Consider the following 23262-nt stretch of genomic DNA (forward strand, 5'->3'; position numbering starts at 1 on the left):
CAGAAACAAAAGGACTTTCTTCTGAAACTCGTCAGTCTATTCTTGTTCTGAGAAATTAAGGCTATTCCATGCGAGAAATTACCAAGAAACTGAATATGTCGTACAACACTGTGTACTATTCCCTTCACAGAACAGCGCAAACTGGCTCGAACCAGAATAGTAGGAGGAGTGGGAGGCCCCGGTGCACAACTGAGCAAGAGGACAAGTACATTAGATGTCTAGTTTTAGAAACAGGCGCCGCCCAAGTCCTCAACTGGCAGCTTCATTAAATAGTAACCGCAAAACACCAGTCTCAACGTCAACAGTGAAGAGGCGGCTCCGGGATGCTGGCCTTCTAGGCAGAGTTGCAAAGAAAAATACAGTTTTATTGCTTCTATAATCAGGACAACCGTTTTCAGCTGTGCTAACATAATTGCAAAAGCGCTTTTCTAATGATCAATTAGCCTTTTAAAATGATAAACTTGGATTAGCTAACAACGTGCCATTGGAACAAAGGAGTGATGGTTGCTGATAAATGGAGATATTCTATTAAAAATCAGCTGTTTCCAGCTACAATAGTCATTTACAACATTAATGTCTACACTGTATTTCTGATCAATTTGATGTCATTTTAATGGACAAAAAAATGTGCTTTTCTTTCATAAACAAAGACATTTCTAAGTGACCCCAAACTTAGGAATGGTATTGCATTATTACACACACAGTACCAGTCAAAAGTTTGGACACTCCTACTCACTACATTGTAGAATAATAGTCAAGACATCAAAACTATGAAATAGCACATATGGAATCATGTAGTAACCAAGAAAAGTGTTCAACAAATCAAAATATATTTTATATTTGAGATTCTTCAAAGTAGCCACCCTTGATGACAGCTTTGCACACTCTTGGCATTCTCTCAAACAGCTTCATAAGTTAGTCACCTGGAATGCATTTCAATTAAAAGGTGTGCCTTCTTAAAAGTATATTAGTCAAATTTCTTTCCTTCTTAATGCGTTTGAGCCAATCAGTTGTGTTGCAAAAAAGTATGGGTAGTATACAGAAGATAGCCCTATTTGGTATAAGACCAAGTCCATATTGTGGCAAGAACAGCTCAAATAAGCAAAGAGAAACGACAGTCCATCATTACTTTAAGGCATGAAGATCAGTCAATCTGGAATATTTTAACAACTTTAAAAGTTTCTTCAAGTGCACTTGCAAAAACCATCAAGCGCAATGATGAAACTGGCTCGCATGATGACCGCCACAGGAAAGGAAGACCCAGAACTACCTCTGCTGCAGAGGATATGTTCATTAGAGTTACCAGCCTCAGAAATTGCAGCCCAAATAAATGCTTCACAGAGTTCAAGTAACAGACACATCTCACCACAACTGTTCAGAGGAGACTGTGTGAATCAGGCCTTCATGGTCAAATTGCTGCAAAGAAACCACTATTAAATGACACCAATATGAAGATACAAGGACATCCCTGCTGGCCAAACCCTCCCTTAACCCGGACGATGCTGGGCCAATTGTGCGCCGCCCCATGAGTCTCCCGGTCGCGGCCAGTTGCAACAGAGCCTGGACTCGAACCCAGAATCTCTAGTGGCACAGTGCCTTAGACCACTGCGCCACTCAGGAGGCAAGAAGAAGAGACTTGCTAGGGCCAAGAAACACGAGCAATGGACATTAGACCGGTGGAAATCTGTCCTTTGGTCTGATGAGTCCAAATGTGAGATTTTTTGTTCCAACCGCCGTGTCTTTGTGAGACGCAGAGTAGGTCAGCGGATGACCTCCGCATGTGTTGTTCCCAACGTGAAGCATGGAGCTGGTGGTGTGATGGTGCTTTGCTGGTGACACTGTCTGTGATTTATTTAGAATTCAAGGCACACTTAACCAGCATGGCTACCACAGCATTCTACAGTGATACGCCATCCCATCTGGTTTGGGGGGACAGCAGTGGAGAATGAGAAAAGTTAAGTACCTCTGCGTATACATCACGGACAAAGTGAAATGGTCCACCCACACAGACAGCGTTGTGAAGAAGGCACAACAGCGCCTCTTCAACTTCAGGAGGCTGAAGAAATGTGGCTTGTCACCTAAAACCCTCACAAACTTTTACAGATGCACAATTGAGAGCATCCTATCAGGCTGCATCACCGCCTGCAGCACCCACAAGCACAAGGCTATTCAGAGGGTGGTGCAGTCTGCACAATGCATCACCGGGGGCAAACTACCTGCCCTCCAGGACACCTACAGCACCCGATGTCACAGGAAGGCCAAAAAGATCATCAAGGACAACAACCACCGGAGCCACTGCCTGTTCATACCGCTATCATCCACAAGGCGAGGTCTGTACAGGTGTATCAAAGCTTGGACCGAAAGACTGAAAAACAGCTTCAATCTTAAGGCCATCAGACTGTTAAGAAAGCAATCACTAACACAGAGAGGCTGCTGCCTACATACAGACTGGAAATCATTGGCCACTTTAATAAATGGATCAATAGTCACTTTAATAATGTTTACATTTCTTGCATCACACATATATGTATATAATGTATTTTATACCATCTATTGCATCTTGCCTATGCCACTCTGTCATTGCTCATCCATATATTTATATGTATATATTCCTATTCAATTCCTTTACATAGATTTGTGTGTATTAGGTAGTTGTTGGGGAATTGTTAGATTACATGTTAGATATTGCTGCACTGTCGGAACTAGAAGCATAAGCATTTCGCTACACTCGCATTAACATCTGCTAACCATGTGTATGTGACCAATACAATTTGATTTGATTTTCACTTGGGACTATCATTTGCTTTTCAACAGGACAATGACCCAAAACACACCTCCAGGCTGTGTAAGGGCTATTTGACCAAGAAGGAGAGTGATGGAGTGCTGCATCAGATGACCTGACAACCACAATCACCCGACCTCAACCCAATTGAGATGGTTTGGGACAAGTTGGACCGCAGAGTGAAGGAAAAGCAACCAACAAGTGCTCAGCATATGTGGGAACAACAAGACTGTTGGAAAAGCATTCTAGGTGAAGCTGGTTGAGAGAATGCCAAGAGTGTGCAAAGCTGTCATCAAGGTAAAGGGTGGTTACTTTAAAGACTCAAAAATATATTTGGATTTGTTTAACACTTTTTTGGTTACTACATTCCATATGTGTTATATCATAGTTTTGATGTATTCACTATTATTGTACAATGTAGAAAATAGCAAAAATAAAGAAAAACCCTTGAATGAGTAGGTGTGTCCTAACTTTTGACTGGTACTGTGTGTGTGTGTGTGTGTGTGTATATATATATATATATATATAAAAAAACTGTTTGGGAACCACTGTGCTAAATGACTAAAATGTAAAATGCAGATTGGTCGACTGACACAGCAAAGTACATCTCAAATAAAATCTAACTCAACCAAAACCATTTTAGTCAATTAGCAGACGCTCTTATTCATAGCGACTTACAGGAGCAATTAGGGTTAAGTGCCTTGCTCAAGGACACAGACAGATTTTTCACCTAGTCGGCTCAGGGAATCAATCCAGCTGCTTTTTGGTTCACCGTTATTCTACCTTGAGGGAAGTCCCATCAGAGGCCATCACAGTAATAACATATAGCTTAATAAAAATGAACTGAGGGCTTTAGCTAGTTCATAATGACCACTTTGTCACCTGTGTATGTTCTGTTTTAAAAGATCCTGATAGACTTACCAAGAATTTCATCAAAGATTTTGTATAATCCAGGGACATAAGTGATTTCTCGTAGATTCATCCCAAGGTCTTCATCGAAAACCCACATTTGCTGAAAGGGGAGAAATAAATATCTTTGTTGATTAACCATTCATAATACTTCACTACACATCAACAACAATGAGCAACACCAGATTTCTCTGTTAGATCTAGGTACAGAACTGGATGTTGTTGTGACCGGTTCTCTGTTAGATCTAGGTACAGAACTGGATGTTGTTGTGACCGGTTCTCTGTTAGATCTAGGTACAGAACTGGATGTTGTTGTGACCGGTTCTCTGTTAGATCTAGGTACAGAACTGGATGTTGTGGTGACCGGTTCTCTGTTAGATCTAGGTACAGAACTGGATGTTGTGGTGACCGGTTCTCTGTTAGATCTAGGTACAGAACTGGATGTTGTTGTGACCGGTTCTCTGTTAGATCTAGGTACAGAACTGGATGTTGTGGTGACCGGTTCTCTGTTAGATCTAGGTACAGAACTGGATGTTGTGGTGACCGGTTCTCTGTTAGATCTAGGTACAGAACTGGATGTTGTTGTGACCGGTTCTCTGTTAGATCTAGGTACAGAACTGGATGTTGTGGTGACCGGTTCTCTGTTAGATCTAGGTACAGAACTGGATGTTGTGGTGACCGGTTCTCTGTTAGATCTAGGTACAGAACTGGATGTTGTTGTGACCGGTTCTCTGTTAGATCTAGGTACAGAACTGGATGTTGTGGTGACCGGTTCTCTGTTAGATCTAGGTACAGAACTGGATGTTGTGGTGACCGGTTCTCTGTTAGATCTAGGTACAGAACTGGATGTTGTTGTGACCGGTTCTCTGTTAGATCTAGGTACAGAACTGGATGTTGTGGTGACCGGTTCTCTGTTAGATCTAGGTACAGAACTGGATGTTGTGGTGACCGGTTCTCTGTTAGATCTAGGTACAGAACTGGATGTTGTGGTGACCGGTTCTCTGTTAGATCTAGGTACAGAACTGGATGTTGTTGTGACCGGTTCTCTGTTAGATCTAGGTACAGAACTGGATGTTGTGGTGACCGGTTCTCTGTTAGATCTAGGTACAGAACTGGATGTTGTTGTGACCGGTTCTCTGTTAGATCTAGGTACAGAACTGGATGTTGTTGTGACCGGTTCTCTGTTAGATCTAGGTACAGAACTGGATGTTGTTGTGACCGGTTCTCTGTTAGATCTAGGTACAGAACAGGATGTTGTGGTGACCGGTTCTCTGTTAGATCTAGGTACAGAACTGGATGTTGTGGTGACCGGTTCTCTGTTAGATCTAGGTACAGAACTGGATGTTGTTGTGACCGGTTCTCTGTTAGATCTAGGTACAGAACTGGATGTTGTGGTGACCGGTTCTCTGTTAGATCTAGGTACAGAACTGGATGTTGTTGTGACCGGTTCTCTGTTAGATCTAGGTACAGAACTGGATGTTGTTGTGACCGGTTCTCTGTTAGATCTAGGTACAGAACTGGATGTTGTGGTGACCGGTTCTCTGTTAGATCTAGGTACAGAACTGGATGTTGTGGTGACCGGTTCTCTGTTAGATCTAGGTACAGAACTGGATGTTGTTGTGACCGGTTCTCTGTTAGATCTAGGTACAGAACTGGATGTTGTTGTGACCGGTTCTCTGTTAGATCTAGGTACAGAACTGGATGTTGTTGTGACCGGTTCTCTGTTAGATCTAGGTACAGAACTGGATGTTGTTGTGACCGGTTCTCTGTTAGATCTAGGTACAGAACTGGATGTTGTTGTGACCGGTTCTCTGTTAGATCTAGGTACAGAACTGGATGTTGTGGTGACCGGTTCTCTGTTAGATCTAGGTACAGAACTGGATGTTGTGGTGACCGGTTCTCTGTTAGATCTAGGTACAGAACTGGATGTTGTGGTGACCGGTTCTCTGTTAGATCTAGGTACAGAACTGGATGTTGTGGTGACCGGTTCTCTGTTAGATCTAGGTACAGAACTGGATGTTGTGGTGACCGGTTCTCTGTTAGATCTAGGTACAGAACTGGATGTTGTGGTGACCGGTTCTCTGTTAGATCTAGGTACAGAACTGGATGTTGTGGTGACCGGTTCTCTGTTAGATCTAGGTACAGAACTGGATGTTGTGGTGACCGGTTCTCTGTTAGATCTAGGTACAGAACTGGATGTTGTGGTGACCGGTTCTCTGTTAGATCTAGGTACAGAACTGGATGTTGTTGTGACCGGTTCTCTGTTAGATCTAGGTACAGAACTGGATGTTGTTGTGACCGGTTCTCTGTTAGATCTAGGTACAGAACTGGATGTTGTTGTGACCGGTTCTCTGTTAGATCTAGGTACAGAACTGGATGTTGTTGTGACCGGTTCTCTGTTAGATCTAGGTACAGAACTGGATGTTGTGGTGACCGGTTCTCTGTTAGATCTAGGTACAGAACTGGATGTTGTTGTGACTAATGGTGTTTAGAAAATGAGTCTTCTGTAGGCACAAAACAGGAGTGAAACAGGAAGACGTTACCCGCCCCCAAAAATGTTGGAGCACAATTTTGTTTTCTGTTGCACCCTCCTGAACACAAGCTAGACGTCTACAGACATGATGAACCTAACCCACCTGGGTGACCGGTTCCACAGAGCCGATGTAGGTGTCGGGCCTCAGTAGGATGTGCTCCAGCTGGGTCTTCTTCTGGTACACCCTCTCCACTGACATCTTATCTCCTCCCTTCTTCTTGGCTCCTCCACCTCCTCCCTCCGCCTTGCCCCCATCACCCCTGCCGTTCGCAGCCGCCGCGGCTGCTGCTGCCTCCTCCTCCCTCTTTTTGGCAGCATTCTTCTTATCAAAGAGGGTCTGGTATTAGACACATGTGCACAACTTTGTTAAAAATTACACTAAAGATAAATAATTGAACTCTGTATCTGCAGGCACTAGCAGCTGATTATCAGAGCTGCCCATTAGAAAAGGCACAGCAGTAGCCGTTTTTTCCCCCACTTCTGTTTGGATAGTCCGACTAGTCCAGCGTAACCTCAATTTTTTCCTTCAATGCTCCTTTACGATTTGGTTGGTTGCTCGATTAGTGGGTTGGTTGCAACTTGGAAGGTTTACTTGGTTAGGCTAGTTGCCCAGCACACACGCACACAGAAGACACCATTGTTTAAGGCAGTGGATCTCATTGTTAAATACTTAAGATTGCACCTAAGGAGAGGCCATAAAAGTGACAGTGCCTGAGGAGCAAACTTTATCAAATAAAAATGTAAATATTGCAAGCATGGGAAAATAGAAATCAGGGTTCCCCAACTGGCAGCCTGCGGGAACAATTTGGGCCGCAGGGGATTTTATATCCCACCCCAAGTTCTGAGCAAAAATAACTACTTTAAAATAATATATATTTTTGTAAGTTGTTGGACATAAAAGACTAAAAACACCAGCTCCAAGTATTCCCACGCATAATAGAGGTACTACAAAAAGCAATAGAGAGAATTAAATACTCTGTCTGCTAAGAACCTAATCTTGGTTGCTTAAACGATCTGAAAGAATCCTGCATGACCTCGAGACGGCATCCCTGCCTGCGTCTCACGGAGGATGTGAAGACTTCAGGCATTAACTCATGAAGCAGGGTGTAAAACGTGTTTTGATTCAACTAATTTATTATATTGAATGTAGGCTCCCTATTCTGTGTGTCCATGTGTTAAAACTGCCTTGGCTGAGAGGGTAGGCTACCGGCAGTGGTGTAGGCCTAGTGGAGGGTAAATGCCTTGTACCCACCTTTTTCAGAAAAATGCTTTGAAATGATAGGGAGCGTTACTTTTTTCACTGACTTTCTTTGGACTTTATATGCCAGCTGGCAACCAACTTTAAGGTGCATTACAACTACCAACTGGACTGGAGTTTGGACGTCAGTTAATCTTTCATCACCCACGTGGGTATATACTCCTAAAAACCAATGAGGAGATGGGAGAGGCGGGACTTGCAGCCCATCAAGCGTCACAAATAGAACCAAGTTGTATTTTAGCGCCTGGCTACGCAGATGCTCACGAGCAGTGTGGGTGCAATGATTGTATAACATGCACGTGTACATTTATTTTGGAACGCGAGCGGTGTGGTCAGCATGTAATACACAAAATAGACTGACTGGAAAGGTGATTTCCCACAAAGTCCTACCATAAGAGCGAAGATGCTAATATTTATGTAATCTCTAGACAGTTGTGTTCTGTGAGTGTCACTGAGTAAGCTGATTCCCCATTTCATGGGTACAACATCAATAGCTTAGGCTGTACAGTGCATGCAGGTATGCCCCCAATGCAATTCTAAAGTCAACCAAAAACATTTGTCAAATTAACTTTCTTTTGTTTAATTTCTAGACCAAATATGGCATGATTCCACTATTTGCATCCGTTTGAATCACTTTCAATGGTGGACTTTTATTTTGAAGACGAACTGCAAATTCCACTATTGTGGCTAAATCCTTATGTGACTAGCTTCGCACAGGTCCCAAATTGTGCGGCTACATTTACAGGCTGGAAGCTGCTATAGCTAGCTGGCCAAATGTCGTGCAAATACATTTAAGGAATATGTAAGCATATTTTTTTAATATAGATTAGGCTACCTACGAATAACTGTATTTTGAGACACATTTAAGATTCTATATTCAAACGGCTTGCATGCAAAATATGCAAACTGACTATCAATCACACTTGACGTGTATTGCAACAAAGAACTTTTTGGGGCATTGCCATTGGCCAAGTGGCTCATTCACCCGTGCCTTGCAGGAAAGCAATGTTGCCTAATGACATCATCATGTTTACAAAAAACAATGTATCTTCTGACGTTGTTGGACCAATCTGTGATTGTATTTGTGCCGGGCAATCATAGCTAAATGAATATACCAAAGTATGGCCCGTCTTTAAAAGGCGCATGCTAGTTTAAAGGGGTGTATTAGCTGCTGGCTAGTTAGCATCATCACTGGCCATTTTAGAATGTCCAGCTCGTGACAAACTGGAATTTCTCTCGTGCATCGTGGTAAAATGATGAACGCTACCTGGAGCGATAAAGTAAGTCTGTCCAGTAATCCAACATTCTAACAAAATAGTAACTTACCACCCAAGTCAGACCCCCGCTTCCTGCTGCGCCGTTGGACATCTTCCTTTTGTTTCCCTAAATTTTCGTGATGCTACTAGCAGATAAAATACTGAAAAGTCCTGCATACAATATAGTCCATAAACTCAGGAATTATTTCAGTCAACGGACCACATTGAGATATTTTCTGTGTTCGTACCAGTTGAAAAATGTCTGTCAAAATAGTTCCGGAAGAGGGAGTGTATCGCGGCTATTGTTAAAATCGACGAGCGGTGGTTAGAACTAGGCCTGAAATCCTCAACAAAGCTTGCTTGCTACTTGCCTAGATTTATAAATTACTGTACAAAATCCAAACGTTAAATAGTTTCACATTTCATGTAGTACAAAATCAATTGAAATAATGTATAAATAAAATTGTTTTTTAATACGGCTGTAATTTAATACCCTAAATGTTCATTCAGAAATAAAAACACCGCCGCCTGCCTCCATCCGGCTCCACCATCCGCACGGCGACAATCCCAACAGCGTAACCCACCAATCCGGTGCTCGCTTTTCGAGGCGCCGGTAATTCAGCCAATGAAAAGATACATGTACTTGCAATTTGTAACCAGTAGGTGGAAGTAGAAACACACTAACAGCAGAACTTTTTCTTACCAAGGCACCCATGTCGTCCAGGCATAAACTGTGTATGAAACCACATTTAATCTGTAAAAAAAATACATTTATTATACCGATTGCACAATTTACATATTTGAACAAGAACACATTAACTCCAAACAACAACCTCTCCCTCAATGTGATAAAGACAAAGGAGATGATTGTGGATGACAGGAAAAAGAGGACTGAGCACGCCCCCATTCTCATCAACGGGGCTGCAGTGGAGCAGGTTGAGAGCTTCAAGTTCCTTGGTGTCCACATCACCAACAAACTAACATGGTCCAAGCACATCAAGACAGTCGTGAAGAGGGCACGACAAAACCTATTCCCCCTCAGGAGACTGAAAAGATTTGGCATGGGTCCCCAGATCCTCAAAAGGTTCAACAGCTGCACCATCGAGAGCATCCTGACTGGTTGCATCACTGCTTGGTATGGCAACTGCTCGGCCTCCGACCGCAAGGCATTACAGAGGGTAGTGTATACAAGGTTAGTGTATACTCTATACAAGGCGGTGTCAGAAGAAGGCCCTAAAAATTGTCAAAGACTCCAACCACCCTAGTCATAGACTGTTCCCTCTGCTACCGCACGGCAAGCGGTACCGGAGCACCAAGTCTAGGTCCAAGAGGCTTCTAAACAGCTTCTACCCCCAAGCCATAAGACTCCTGAACATCCAATCAAATGGCTACCGAGACTATTTGCATTGCCCCCTCCCCCTCTTTTACACAGCTGCTACTCTCTGTTGTTGTCATCTATGCATAGTCACTTGAATAACTGTACCCACGTGTACATATTACCTCAACTAACCGGTGCCCCCGCACATAGACTCTGTACCGGTATCCCACTGTATATAGTCTTGCTCTTGTTATTTTACTGCTGCTCTTAAATTACTTGTTACGTTTATTTCTTATTCTTATCCATATTTTTTTTTAAACTGCATTGTTGGTTTGGGGCTTGTAAGTAAGCATTTCACTGTAAGGTCTACACCTCTGGTATTCGGTGCATGTGACTAATACATGCATTTACCACAAATAAATGTAGAATACCGGTATACCCATAACCATAAGTGGATACAGACATAAAAACGTATCAATAGTTACATGGCTTTCTGGTGTCCATTCAAACATTACATTTAACAATTACACATATTGGTTTCTTCAAAAGACGAGTGGAAACTCCATAGCAGATGGACTTTAGGCTCACAGGTCATATATCCCTATTCTGTGTCAGGAGCCAGAACCTTGTTATGGCAGGGAGTTGCAGCCAGGCCATACTAATCCATAGTCCCCTTTGAGGTGGAAAGCCATGGTGGACGCCATGTGCTCCCAAAGGTTCAAAGAGGATTAAGTCAAGTAAGTAACTCCTCTTTTGGCAGAGACAGTCTAGATAACAAAGGCTTTTGTGTTATACAGAAGCTGGGTCTGGGTCTCACGACATCACTGGCAGTAAATATCCAAGCAGCATCATTACAAGATCTGTAATCAATACAAGATTATTGATTCAAGACACACAGATCCCGAATTATTATTGGACTACCTTACCATCCATCCATCCATACCCACAAACAATATCACCAAACTACTACTCCTCCGTTTATCTCATAAGCACCAAGATGCCTATGAATATACACACTATACAGTGGGGGGGAAAAGTATTTGATCCCCTGCTGATTTTGTACGTTTGCCCACTTACAAAGAAATGATTTACATTTAAGTCATTTTAGCAGACGCTCTTATCCAGAGCGACTTACAGTAGTGAATGCATACATTTCATATATTGTTGAGCCATATATTTTTTTTCCTGTGCTGTCCCCCCATGGGAATCGAACCCACAACCCTGGTGTTGCAAACACCATGCTCTACCAACTGAGCTACAGGGAAGGCCATCATTTTAATGGTAGGTTTATTTGAACAGTGAGAGACAGAATAACAACAAAAAAATCCAGAAAAACACATGTCAAAAATGTGATAAAATAATTTGCATTTTAATGTGGGAAATAAGTATTTGACCCCTCTGCAAAACATGACTTAGTACTTGGTGGCAAAACCCTTGTTGGCAATCACAAAGGTCAGATGTTTCTTGTAGTTGGCCACCAGGTCTGCACACATCTCAGGAGGGATTTTGTCCCACTCCTCTTTGCAGATCTTCTCCAAGTCATTAAGGTTTCGAGGCTGACGTTTGGCAACTCGAACCTTCAGCTCCCTCCACAGATTTTCTATGGGATTAAGGTCTGGAGACTGGCTAGGCCACTCCAGGATCTTAATGTGCTTCTTCTTGAGCCACTCCTTTGTTGCCTTGGCCGTGTGTTTTGGGTCATTGTCATGCTGGAATACCCATCCACGACCCATTTTCAATGCCCTGGCTGAGGGAAGGGGGTTCTCACCCAAGATTTGACGGTACATGGCCTCGTCCATCGTCCCTTTGATGCGGTGAAGTTGTCCTGTCCCCTTAGCAGAAAAACACCCACAAAGCATAATGTTTCCACCTCCATGTTTGACGGTGGAGATGGTGTTCTTGGGGTCATAGGCAGCATTCCTCCTCCTCCAAACATGGCAAGTTGAGTTGATGCCAAAGAGCTCCATTTTGGTCTCATCTGACCACAACACTGTCACCCAGTTGTCCTCTGAATCAATCAGATGTTCATTAGCAAACTTCAGACGGGCATGTATATGTGCTTTCTTGAGCAGGGGGACCTTGCGGGCGCTGCAGGATTTCAGTCCTTCACGGCGTAGTGTGTTACCAATTGTTTTCTTGGTGACTATGGTCCCAGCTGCCTTGAGATCATTGACAAGATCCTCCCGTGTAGTTCTGGGCTGATTCCTCACTGTTCTCATGATCATTGCAACTCCACGAGGTGAGATCTTGCATGGAGCCCCAGGCCGAGGAAGATTGACAGTTCTTTTGTGTTTCTTCCATTTGCGAATAATCGCACCAACTGTTGTCACCTTCTCACCAAGCTGCTTGGCGATGGTCTTGTAGCCCATTCCAGCCTTGTGTAGGTCTACAATGTTGTCCCTGACATCCTTGGAGAGCTCTTTGGTCTTGGCCATGGTGGAGAGTTTGGAATCTGATTGATTGATTGCTTCTGTGGACAGGTGTCTTTTATACAAGTAACAAACTGAGATTAGGAGCACTCCCTTTAAGAGTGTGCTCCTAATCTCAGCTCGTTACCTGTATAAAAGACACCTGGGAGCCAGAAATCTTTCTGATTGAGAGGGGGTCAAATACTTATTTCCCTCATTAAAATGCAAATCAATTTATAACATTTTTGACATGCGTTTTTCTGGATTTTTTGTTCTTGTTATTCTGTCTCTCACTGTTCAAATAAACCTACCATTAAAGTTATAGACTGATAATTTCTTTGTCAGTGGGCAAACGTACAAAATCAGCAGGGGATCAAATACTTTTTTCCCTCACTGTACATGACTATGCACAGAGTCGGTGTATTCAAGGTGATTATCTTGAGCTAGGCACTGAGCAGAATCACTGATCTATACATCATGTTGCATCCCAAAATAACTACTCATTGCTTTATTAAGATTAGCAAACCAACGTAGCACCTTGCTCAAAGCGATCGAACACACTCATTAAGCGTAGTCCTCCTCCATCTTGACGAGGATTTCAAACGAGGATTCCTTCGGCTCATTCAAAGCCCGCCGGAACATCTGGGAGTGTTGCCATGACGACTCTCCCTCTCCTCCGGGTAGCTCCGCCTCCATGACCAGCTCCAAGGATCAAGAAAGACCCGGAACAGAATGCATCTCCCTGTTTGTGTTAAAAAACGTGGCAAAACATTAAAACTGTTTAGCTGTTGTTACGCAAGATAAGGAAGAAAACAATGCTGATCAGTTAAGTGCACATGCAAATCAACGTCACAGCTCTCTGACTATGAAATCATAATATATCTCTATTACATTCACAAATCACTAAGTACCAGTTTACAATTTGCACTTTAAATTGAATTTGAAAAAAGGCTTCCAACTTAATCCTGAAAGGTATGGGTCACATAAACCAGACAAAAATCTATCAATCATACATCCACCTCCTGAGAACGATGTTGTGTTCTGTCCAGACTGCAGACCCCAGCGGCCGGTTCCAGAGTGAAAGGTCTGGCTGCATGTTCTGACTGAGACAGTCTTTATCTTCATCCCTACAGGAGCACAGTCCAATTTCCATCTGATGTTCCCTGATGATGAGCCCTCTGTACGAGCTAGATACACCTGACAGGACATAACGTGCATTTACTGACAGGAAAAAGACAGCATAAATATGGAAACATTTACAGTTGATATACACATATCCTATAGAAGCAACATATCCAAAGTTTGGATAGATTGATAAATGCTCAATAAATAATTGATGATTATTTCTGCTAAAAAGTAATGCCCTTGCTTTAACAATCACAAAGACTGACCAATAGAAAAAAGACAGAAAAGCAACACAAAGTATCTTATTGATGTGTCAATATAAGAACGGCATTGAATCATTAAGAGCATGGCATCTTATCGTTTATAACATGGATGAAAACAAACCATCTGCCAGTCATTCTTCAGCTTCCTGAACACACTTTCCTCCACACAGTCTTGTCCCTGGATGTCCTCATTGTCACTGGACACCCTGCAGTAGTGATCCTTGGTGGAGTTGTCCTGCAGATGAAATACTCTCCCACACGGAACAAACACAAACTCTGCTACAGCAGCCTGGGAGAGAAAGAGAGAGGAACACAAACCCATTGTTTAAAAAAAGCAGTTTCCTCCATTGAACTCAAAGTTCAAAGACTCCAAGAACCATTAAAGTGAATAATAAGATACAGTAATAATATATGCAATTTTCACTATCATCCAAAACAACTATAGTGAAAGCAAATACAGTCAAAGCGACTACAGTCAAAGCAACTACAGTTATGTGTGCAAACATTTTCGTATCAGTGATCCCAGTTGGTCATCAAACATGCAATGAAGTAAGCAGTTATTTGACTCAGAAAAACAGCTGTATATCTCACCAATGGGGCAGTCCCTGGTCCTGTCCCCCATCTCTTAAGCAAATCAAATCTAGTTTAAAAATTACATTTAACATGCCTCTTGAATGACAGTTCGTGTATGTTTACAATCTAACGTACCAGGTGAGAGGTCTCTGCACACATTTCATAAGGTATATGCTCATAACAAGTGAAGCATAATACATGTTTTCACATACAGTGCATTCGGAAAGTATTCAGACCCCTTGACTTTTTCCACATTGTTATGTTACAGCCTTATTCTAAAATGTATTAAATATTTTTTCCTCAATACACAATACCCAATAATGACAAAGTAAAAACAGGTTTTTAGACATTTTTGAAAATGTATTAAAAATAACAAATTGAAATATCACATTTACATAAGTATTCAGACCCTTTACTCGGTACTTTGTTGAAGCATCCTTGGAAGCGATTACAGCCTCGAGTCTTCTTGGGTTTGACGCTACAATGAAATTAAACGACAAGTCAATCTCGCAAATAGGCCATTTATAACGGTTTGTAGTCTTAACGTCACAGCACAATTGCCAGAAAATAGCCTAACAATCGTTTTTAAAAGTTTAATAAAGCTGATTTATCTTTTCTATTGCGACATATTCAGATTCCTTTATTAGTTACATTATCTAGCAATACTAATTATTTTGATGGCAAACCAAATGTAGCTTTTTAGGTCGTTAGAAGGGAAGTCGATATTCCTTCTTAACTCGTTCGACTACGTTATTGGAAAAAGGGCCTAGTTTTCAGGCCTTATGGCGGGTTTTGAGTACTCATTTGTGCTACAAAAGCAGCCGAACCTGGCAACCCTGAGCAACAGCAACCTCCAATCAAAATAGATGCCTTTGCAATGCCTGAACAAATTATAACTATTCGATAATCAAATTTACTGCAAAATCAGCTAATGATATTTAATAAAATACACTTTCCTTGAATCTATCTATTGATAATATTCTGTTATGGAAAAATTGTAATCTACATTTCTCTGAGAAATGTATGGGAGCAGGCAATTGGATAGCTTCCCCCTGAAAGGAACTCAGTTCGTTAGTTGCATGGATTTTGTGAGTGTGTGAACAAGACTTATTTTTTTATTTGCAGAGGATTTCAGAGGTATAATGACTATATTCGTAATCACTTGAGCTATCTATCATAGCGTTCACAAGGTAAGTGGCAAATAGATGATTCAATGAGGTTTATTTCATAGTTAGACAAATTGGACGCTTGGAGTTTGTTGTCATGTGGTGAGGAATCAGTTCTAAAAACAATAAGTCGCACACTATGTATAATCTCCCAGTAATTTATTGGGTTAACCACCAACGTTTCAGCGTCACTGTGCCTTTTTCCTGGGTATTGCCGTTAATGTTTGAACCAGGTTATGTGGACAAAACAGTGCAATTAGTGCAACCAAATAAAATCAAACTATTTGTCACACGCGCCGAATACAACAAGTGTAGACTTTAACGTGAAACGCTTACTTACAAGCCCTTAACCAACGGTGCAGTTCAAGAAGAGTTATGAAAATATTTACCAAGTAGACAAAAATAAAACATTTATAGAAAATAATAATAAAGTAACACAAGAATAACAATAACGAGGCTATACACAGGGGGTACCGAGTCAGTGTGCGGGAGTACAGGTTAGTTAAGGTAATTTGTACATGTAGGTGGGGGTGAAGTGACTGCATACATAATAAACAGCGAGTAGCAGCAGTGTACAAAAGGGAGGTGGGGGGGTCAATGTAAATTGTCCGGTGGTGATTGTATTAGTTGTTCAGCAGTCTTATGGCTTGGGGATAGAAGCCTTTTGGTCCTAGACTTGGCACTCTGCTACCGCTTGCCGTGCGGTAGCAGAGAGAACAGTCTATAACTTGGGTGACTGGAGTCTCTGACAATGTTATGGGCTTTCCTCTGACACCGCCTGGTATAAAGGTCCTGGATGGCAGGAAGCTTGGCCCCAGTGAAGTACTTGTCTGTTCGTACTACCCTCTGTAGCGCCTTACGGTCAGATGCCAAACAGTTGCCATACCAGGCGGTGATGCAACCGGTCAGGATGCTCTCGATGGTGCAGCTGTAGAACCTTTTGAGGATCTGGGGTGGGTCCTATGCCAAATCTTTTCAGTATCCTGAGGGGAAAAAGGTTTTGTCGTGGCCTCTTCACAACTGTCTTGGTATGTTTGAACCATGATAGTTCGTTGGGGATGTGGACACCAAGGAACTTGACACTCTCGACCCGCTCCACTACAGCCCCGTCAATGTTAATGGGGGCCTGTTCGGGTCGCCTTTTCCTGTAGTCCATGATCAGCTCCTTTGTTTTGCTCACATTGAGGGAGAGGTTGTTGACCTGGCACCACACTGCCAGTTCTCTGACCACCTCCCTATAATAGGCCGTCTCGTCTGTGATCAGGCCTACCACTGTTGTGTCGTCAGCAAACTTAATGATGGTGTTGGAGTCGTGTTTGGCCACGCAGTCGTGGGTGAACAGGAAATACAGGAGGGGACTAAGTACACACCCCTGAGGGGCCCCAGTGTTAAGGATCAGCGTGGCAGACGTGTTGTTGCCTACTCTTACCACCTGGGGGTGGCCCGTCAGGAAGTCCAGGATCCAGTTGCAGAGGGAGGTGTTTCGTCCCAGAATCCTTTAGGCAGGTTACCTTTGCTTCCTTGGGTACAGGGACTATGGTGGTCTGCTTGAAATGTGTCGGTATTACAGACTCGGTCAGGGAGAGGTTGAAAATGTGAGGGAAGACACTTTCCAGTTGGGCCGTGCATGCTTTGAGTACACGGCCTGGTAATCCGTCTGGCCCAGTGGCTTTGTGATTGTTGACCTGTTTAAAGGTTTTGTTCACATCGGCTACCAATTATTGGAGGACCAAAGAAGCCGATACCGATTAATCGGCCGATTTTGTTTGTTAAATTTTTTATATATATATTTTTTATATTTATATATTTGTAATAATGACAATTACAACAATACTGAATGAACACTTACTTTAACTTAACATAATACATCAATAAAATCAATTTAACCTCAAATAAATAATGAAACATGTTCAATTTGATTTAAATAATGCAAAACAAAGTGTTGGAGAAGAAAGTAAAAGTGCAATGTAAGAAATCTAACATTTAAGTGCCTTGCTCAGAACATGGGAACATATGAAAGCTGGTGGTTCCTTTTAACATGAGTCTTCAATTTTCCCAGGTAAGAAGTTTTAGGTTGTAGTTATTATAGGAATTATAGGACTATTTCTCTCTATACGATTTGTATTTCATATACCTTTGACTATTGGATGTTCTTATAGGCACTTTAGTATTGCCAGTGTAACAGTATAGCTTCCGTCCCTCTTCTCGCCCCTACCTGGGCTCGAACCAGGAACACATCGACAACAGCCACCCTCGAAGCAGCGTTACCCATGCAGAGCAAGGGGAACAACTACTCCAATTCTCAGAGCGAGTGACATTTGAAACGCTATTAGCGCGCACCCCGCTAACTAGCTAGCCATTTCACATCGGTTACACGAGCCTCATCTTGGGAGTTGATAGGCTTGAAGGGGTGGGTATAATTTGTGAACGTTCCAACAGGAATCTATTCGAAAAACTTCAGAAATAACAATGTTGCCAAAAAACAACGCATACAAAGTTGTATAACGGCAGAATAAGATACCGGGTAGTGAGTGGTCTATTTCATTGCGTTTTTCACTTATCACGTTTATTCCGAAAAATGTCGGTCCTCACTCTGGTTGCCTATGGACAAACATTAAGAATAAGCTACGTGGTGAGTTGATGCCTATTCGGCAGCTAGTTAGCTAGGTTTGTATGCGTTGCTACTTTGTATGCGTTGTTGGTTGGCAACCTATTACTATACGTTTTTTGGAACAGATTCCTGTTGGAACGTTCCACAAATTATACCCACCCCTTCAAGCCTATCAACGCCCAAGATGAGGCTTGTGTAACCGATGTGAAATGGCTAGCTAGTTAGCGGGGTTAGCGCGCACCCCGGGTTGAAGTCATAAACAGCGCAATGCTTGAAGCACAGCGAAGGGCTGTTGGCATAATGCACGAAAGTGCTGTTTGAATGAATGCTTACGAGCCTGCTGGTGCCTACCACCGCTCAGTCAGACTGCTCTATCAAATCATAGACTTAATTATAATATAATAAACACACAGAAATACGAGCCTTAGGTCATTAATATGGTCGAATCCGGAAACTATCATCTCGTTCCGTATTTTATCTAACGGGTGGCATCCCTAAGTGTAAATATTCCTGTTACATTGCACAACCTTCAATGTTATATCATAATTACGTAAAATTCGGGCAAATTAGTTCGCAACGAGCCAAGCGGCCCAAACTGTTGCATATACTCTGACTCTGTGTGCAATGAACGCTAGAGATGTGACACAATTTCATGTTAGCAGGCAATATTAACTAAATATGCAGGTTTAAAAATATATATACTTGTGTATTGATTTGAAAGGCATTGATGTTTATGGTTAGATACATTGGTGCAACGACAGTGTTTTTTTCGCAAATGCGCTTGTTAAATCAACACCCGTTTGTCGAAGTAGGCTGTGATTCAATGAGAAATTAACAGGCACCGCATCGATTATATGCAACGCAGGACACGTTAGATAAACTAGTAATATCATCAACCATGTGTAGTTAACTAGTGATTATGTTAAGATTTATCGTTTTTTTATAAGATAAGTTTAATGCTAGCTAGCAACTTACCTTGGCTTCTTGCTGCCCTCGCATAACAGGTAGTCAGCCTGCCATGCAGGCTCCTCGTGGAGTGCAATGTAAGGCAGGTGGTTAGAGCATTGGACTAGTAACCGAAGCTTGCAAAAACGAATCCCCCCTGAACAAGGCAGTTAACCCCCGTTCCTAGGCTGTCATTGAAAATAAGAATGTGTTCTTAATCTGACTTGCCTAGTTAAATAAAGGTGTAAAAAAATTATTATAATTTTGTGAAAATTAAATAAATAAATCGGCAAATCGGTGGCCAAAAATACCGATTACCGATTGTTATGAAAACTTGAAATCGGCCCTAATTAATCGGCCATTCCGATTAATCGGTCGACCTCTACTTTGTACGCGTCTGTGTGTGGAGTTTTTTCCCCCTCTGGTTGCACATTTAACATGCTGATAGAAATTTGGTAAAACAGATTTAAGTTTCCCTGCATTAAAGTTCCCGGCCACTAGGAGCGCCGCGCCTGAATGAGCGGTTTCCTGTTTGCTTATGGTGGATTTCAGCTCATTGAGTGCGGTTTTAGTGCCAGCCTTGGTCTGTGGTGGTATGTAGACAGCTACAAAACATACAGATGAAAACTCTAGGTAGATAGTGTGGTCTACAGCTTATCATGAGATACTCTACCTCAGGCGATCAAAACCTTGAGACTTCCTTAGATATCGTGCACTAGCTATTGTTTACAAATATGCGTAGGCGCCCCGTGTCTGACCAGAGGCTGCTGTTCTGTTCTGTCCTGCCGATAGTGTATAATCTGCCAGCTGTATGTTCTTAATGTTGTCGTTCAGCCACGGCTCGGTGAAACATAAGATATTACAGTTATTAATGTCCCATTTGTAGGATATACGTGCTTTCAGTTCATCCCATTTATTTTCCAGCGATTGAATGTTAGCTAGCAGAACGGAAGGCAAGGGCAGATTAGCCACTCGTCACCTGATCCTCAAGGCATCCTGATCTCTTTCCGCATAACCTACGTTTCATTTTTCAGCGAATCACGGGGATCTGGTCGGGTGTCCGTAGTATATCCCTCGCGTCCGACTCATTGAAGAAGAACTCCTCGTCCAATTTGAGGTGAGTAATCCTAGTTCTGATGTCCAGAAGCTCTTTTCGGTCATAAGAGATGGTAGCAGCAACATTATGTACAAATCTTGTCAGCTAATCAGCATTCAGGACTCGAACCACCCAGTTTATAAAAGCATTTGTACTACGTACATACCATACTGTATTGACATGATTGGTGGTATGTATGGCTCAAGAATGAGTTATGCTGCTGAACTGTTTATTGTTTTTCTCTACACCACAGGATCCACTGTGGTAGATAGCAGAGAAATAAAACAACAGCATGTCATCGTGTTGGCCAAAGCTGCTGTTATATTTGGCTTCACAGCACACAACCAGAACACTTCTCAACAAGAGCACTTCTGTTTGTTCAACGATCCCCAATCTGAGACACTATACCTGTGGAAAGAATCGGTCCAGGAGGAGAGTAGCAATCACTGGAATAGGACTTGTCTCTCCTCTCGGCACAGGGACTACTCTACCTTGGAACCAGCTGATTAGTGGTGCCAGTGGGATCGTCGCCCTTCACTCTGAGATGTATAAGACAGTTCCCTGTAAAGTGGCAGCCCTGGTGCCCCGAGGGGATGGAGAGGGCCAGTTCAAGGATGAGAGATTTGCCACACGTGGGGAGATCAACAGTATGTCACCAGCCACTGTCATGGCTCTCGGTGCCGCCCAGCTGGCACTGGAGGATTCTGGGTGGTATCCCAGCAGCCCTGAGGAGCAGCTGACCACAGGGGTGGCGGTGGGGATGGGCATGGTTTCTCTGGACGAGATCGCCAAGACGTCGGCCATCTTCCAAGCAAAAGGTTACAGTAAGGTCAGTTATGGGGTCCGCTGAAGTGTGCTGTGGTGCTTCCGATCTCTCAGATGTGTGTGTGTGTGTGTGTGGCAGGGTTGGTAGGTACGAGTGTGTCCTATTTGCAGAGCAGGGTTGAGAACCTGGGATTAAATAAGAACAGACTGCAAATAAAACATTTTGATAGATTTAATAAAAGTTGTATTTATATTCAAGGTCAGCCCCTTCTTTGTGCCTCGTATCCTGGTCAACATGGCTGCCGGTCACATCAGCATCAAGCACAAACTGAAAGGTCCCAACCACGCCGTTTCCACCGCCTGCACCACTGGAGCCCATGCCCTCGGTGACGCAGCCAGGTTCATCGCCCACGGAGACGCCGTCGCCATGGTAGCGGGTGGGACAGAAGCCTGCGTGGGACCTCTGTCAATCGCGGGGTTCGCCAGGGCGAGGTCAGGCTTGACGATCCCAGGATATTTTTGTTGTTTGTTTGTGTTATTGTTGTTAGCATAGATCTAGTCTGTCATTTGATCAATTTTTACATATGTATTAAGACGTATGTCTATGCTATTTGTATGATCATGGATTTCAGTTTGTATTGACTACTATGTGAGTAATTCAACTTGAACTTTTACTTGAAGGGCTCTGAGTACCCACTGGAACGACCAGCCCAGGCTGGCATCACGGCCCTTCCACCCAGAGCGGGATGGGTTTGTGATGGGTGAAGGGTCTGCGGTGGTGCTCCTGGAGGAGTGGGAGCATGCTCTGAGGAGGGGGGCCAGGGTGTATGCTGAGGTGCTGGGGTACGGCCTGTCAGGGGACGCCAGCCACATCACAGCCCCCACTGCTGATGGAGACGGAGCCTTCAGGTAGTAGACATGGATGGGGTTTATAGCACTCTTTCACCAGGTGCTTACTATTTGTGTTAGGAGTTAAGGAACCATTGAGATGTACTGTAGGTTGTACCATTATCTATCAACTTGACCATAAGATAAATATTTGTAATTTTTTTTAGCCTATTTCAAAACGATTCTGACTTTTTAAAATGAAATGGTGAACATATTTGAAGTCATGACTTTTTTGCAGTCCATTTACATTCCCCTCCTGATCTCTTCCAGGTGCATGTCTGCAGCACTCCGAGACGCCGGTGTGGAACCAGCCCATGTGACGTACGTGAACGCACACGCCACCTCTACACCACTAGGTGACGCTGCAGAGAACGCCGCCATCAAGAGACTGTTCCATCAGCACGCCGCCGCCCTGGCTGTCTCCTCCACTAAAGGGGCCACGGGGCATCTCCTGGGGGCTGCCGGGGCCCTAGAGGCAGCCTTCACTGCCCTGGCCTGTTACCACAGCACTTTGCCACCCACCCTCAACCTGGACCGCACCGAGCCAGAGTTTGACCTGAACTATGTGCCCTGCACAGCACAGCAGTGGAAGACAGAGGGCAGGCGGGTAGCTCTCACTAACTCTTTTGGGTTTGGGGGGACTAACGCGTCGCTGTGTCTCGCCAGTGTCTGAAAAGCTTGTCTGAAGGATTCACTTCTTACTGGTTTTGTGTTGATTTCAGATTCTTTATAGATTCCTAGTATTTCAGTTTCAAAATGTTCTCAATATTATATTGGGACATGTAATGCAAACATCAATCATACAATTCTGATCAAAGTTTCCATTTTGATCATTCAAATACAGATATGCTTTGTGTACTTGAATACAGCAGTATGTTTATTTATCACCAGCAGGTGGCACTGTCTCACATGGAGGCTACACTGGAGAGGCTATGGGTTATTACCTTTATACAGTCTACACAGGCAGTTCAGCTCTAGCCCCGAGGCCTTTATTGTAGTAGAAGGCTGTGCTCGTTGGTCATAAAGTGTAATTTCTCAAGATCCACCATGAGCATAAACATCAGTCACTGATTTGGGTCTCAAAAGCCCTGGTTTGCACTTTCTGTCCTCCAAAACAGAGTTTTTATTGGTGGAATTCAGAGGTTCTCAACCTGGGGTACGGATAAACCAGGGGATACTTGGGAAGACGCATAGGAACATAGGCCTACTGATATATTGCACATGAGGGGGTACTCCCGGGTTACCCCAGGCTGAGCAAAATGTCATTGCGGATACAGTAACTGAAGAGCCACTGGTGTAATTCTACAGCCCCATTTAGCACTGTTTATTGGAGGAGTGATGATCTAACATTTCCAATAATCTTCTC

At 43.1% G+C, this 23262-nt stretch overlaps 3 protein-coding genes across 9 annotated transcripts in view; 1 reads left to right on the forward strand and 2 right to left on the reverse strand.

Moving 5' to 3' along the window:
* Positions 1 to 9314, reverse strand: part of LOC106588671 (DNA topoisomerase 2-beta) — a 30480-nt gene extending 21166 nt beyond the window's left edge. For 4 of the 5 annotated variants that reach the window (XM_014177893.2, XM_014177892.2, XM_014177890.2 and 1 more), the window contains exons 1-3: positions 8809 to 9314; positions 6328 to 6561; positions 3704 to 3794 (exon numbers count right to left, since the gene is read on the reverse strand). In XM_014177893.2, the coding sequence (XP_014033368.2) occupies positions 3704 to 3794; positions 6328 to 6561; positions 8809 to 8850 (367 nt within the window). In that variant the 5' untranslated portion in view covers positions 8851 to 9314. The remainder of the gene's footprint in view (positions 1 to 3703; positions 3795 to 6327; positions 6562 to 8808) is intronic. The other variant, XM_014177891.2, reaches the window with a different exon arrangement.
* On the forward strand, positions 8592 to 22760 carry oxsm (3-oxoacyl-ACP synthase, mitochondrial). Of its 3 annotated transcripts, none has more exons than XM_014177897.2 (6): positions 8592 to 8762; positions 20182 to 20264; positions 20497 to 21072; positions 21268 to 21500; positions 21690 to 21917; positions 22167 to 22760. In XM_014177897.2, the coding sequence occupies exons 3-6, from the start codon at positions 20536 to 20538 to the stop codon at positions 22567 to 22569; spliced, it is 1401 nt and encodes a 466-aa protein (XP_014033372.2). In that variant the 5' UTR covers positions 8592 to 8762; positions 20182 to 20264; positions 20497 to 20535; the 3' UTR covers positions 22570 to 22760. The 3 variants fall into 3 exon arrangements, with proteins under 3 accessions (XP_014033372.2, XP_014033374.2, XP_014033371.2); XM_014177899.2 differs by lacking the exon at positions 8592 to 8762 and adding an exon at positions 14937 to 14955; XM_014177896.2 differs by lacking the exon at positions 8592 to 8762 and adding an exon at positions 15463 to 15615.
* Positions 12945 to 20174, reverse strand: LOC106588674 (peptide-N(4)-(N-acetyl-beta-glucosaminyl)asparagine amidase). Its single transcript, XM_045709211.1, has 5 exons — positions 20127 to 20174; positions 14821 to 14997; positions 13974 to 14141; positions 13478 to 13661; positions 12945 to 13206 (listed from the first exon to the last, which is right to left on the reverse strand). The coding sequence occupies exons 1-5, from the start codon at positions 20172 to 20174 to the stop codon at positions 13088 to 13090; spliced, it is 696 nt and encodes a 231-aa protein (XP_045565167.1). The 3' UTR covers positions 12945 to 13087.
* Positions 22761 to 23262: the final 502 nt, after the last annotated feature.

The sequence above is a fragment of the Salmo salar genome, chromosome ssa27 (assembly GCF_905237065.1).
Source record: "Salmo salar chromosome ssa27, Ssal_v3.1, whole genome shotgun sequence".
Lineage (NCBI taxonomy): Eukaryota > Metazoa > Chordata > Actinopteri > Salmoniformes > Salmonidae > Salmo > Salmo salar.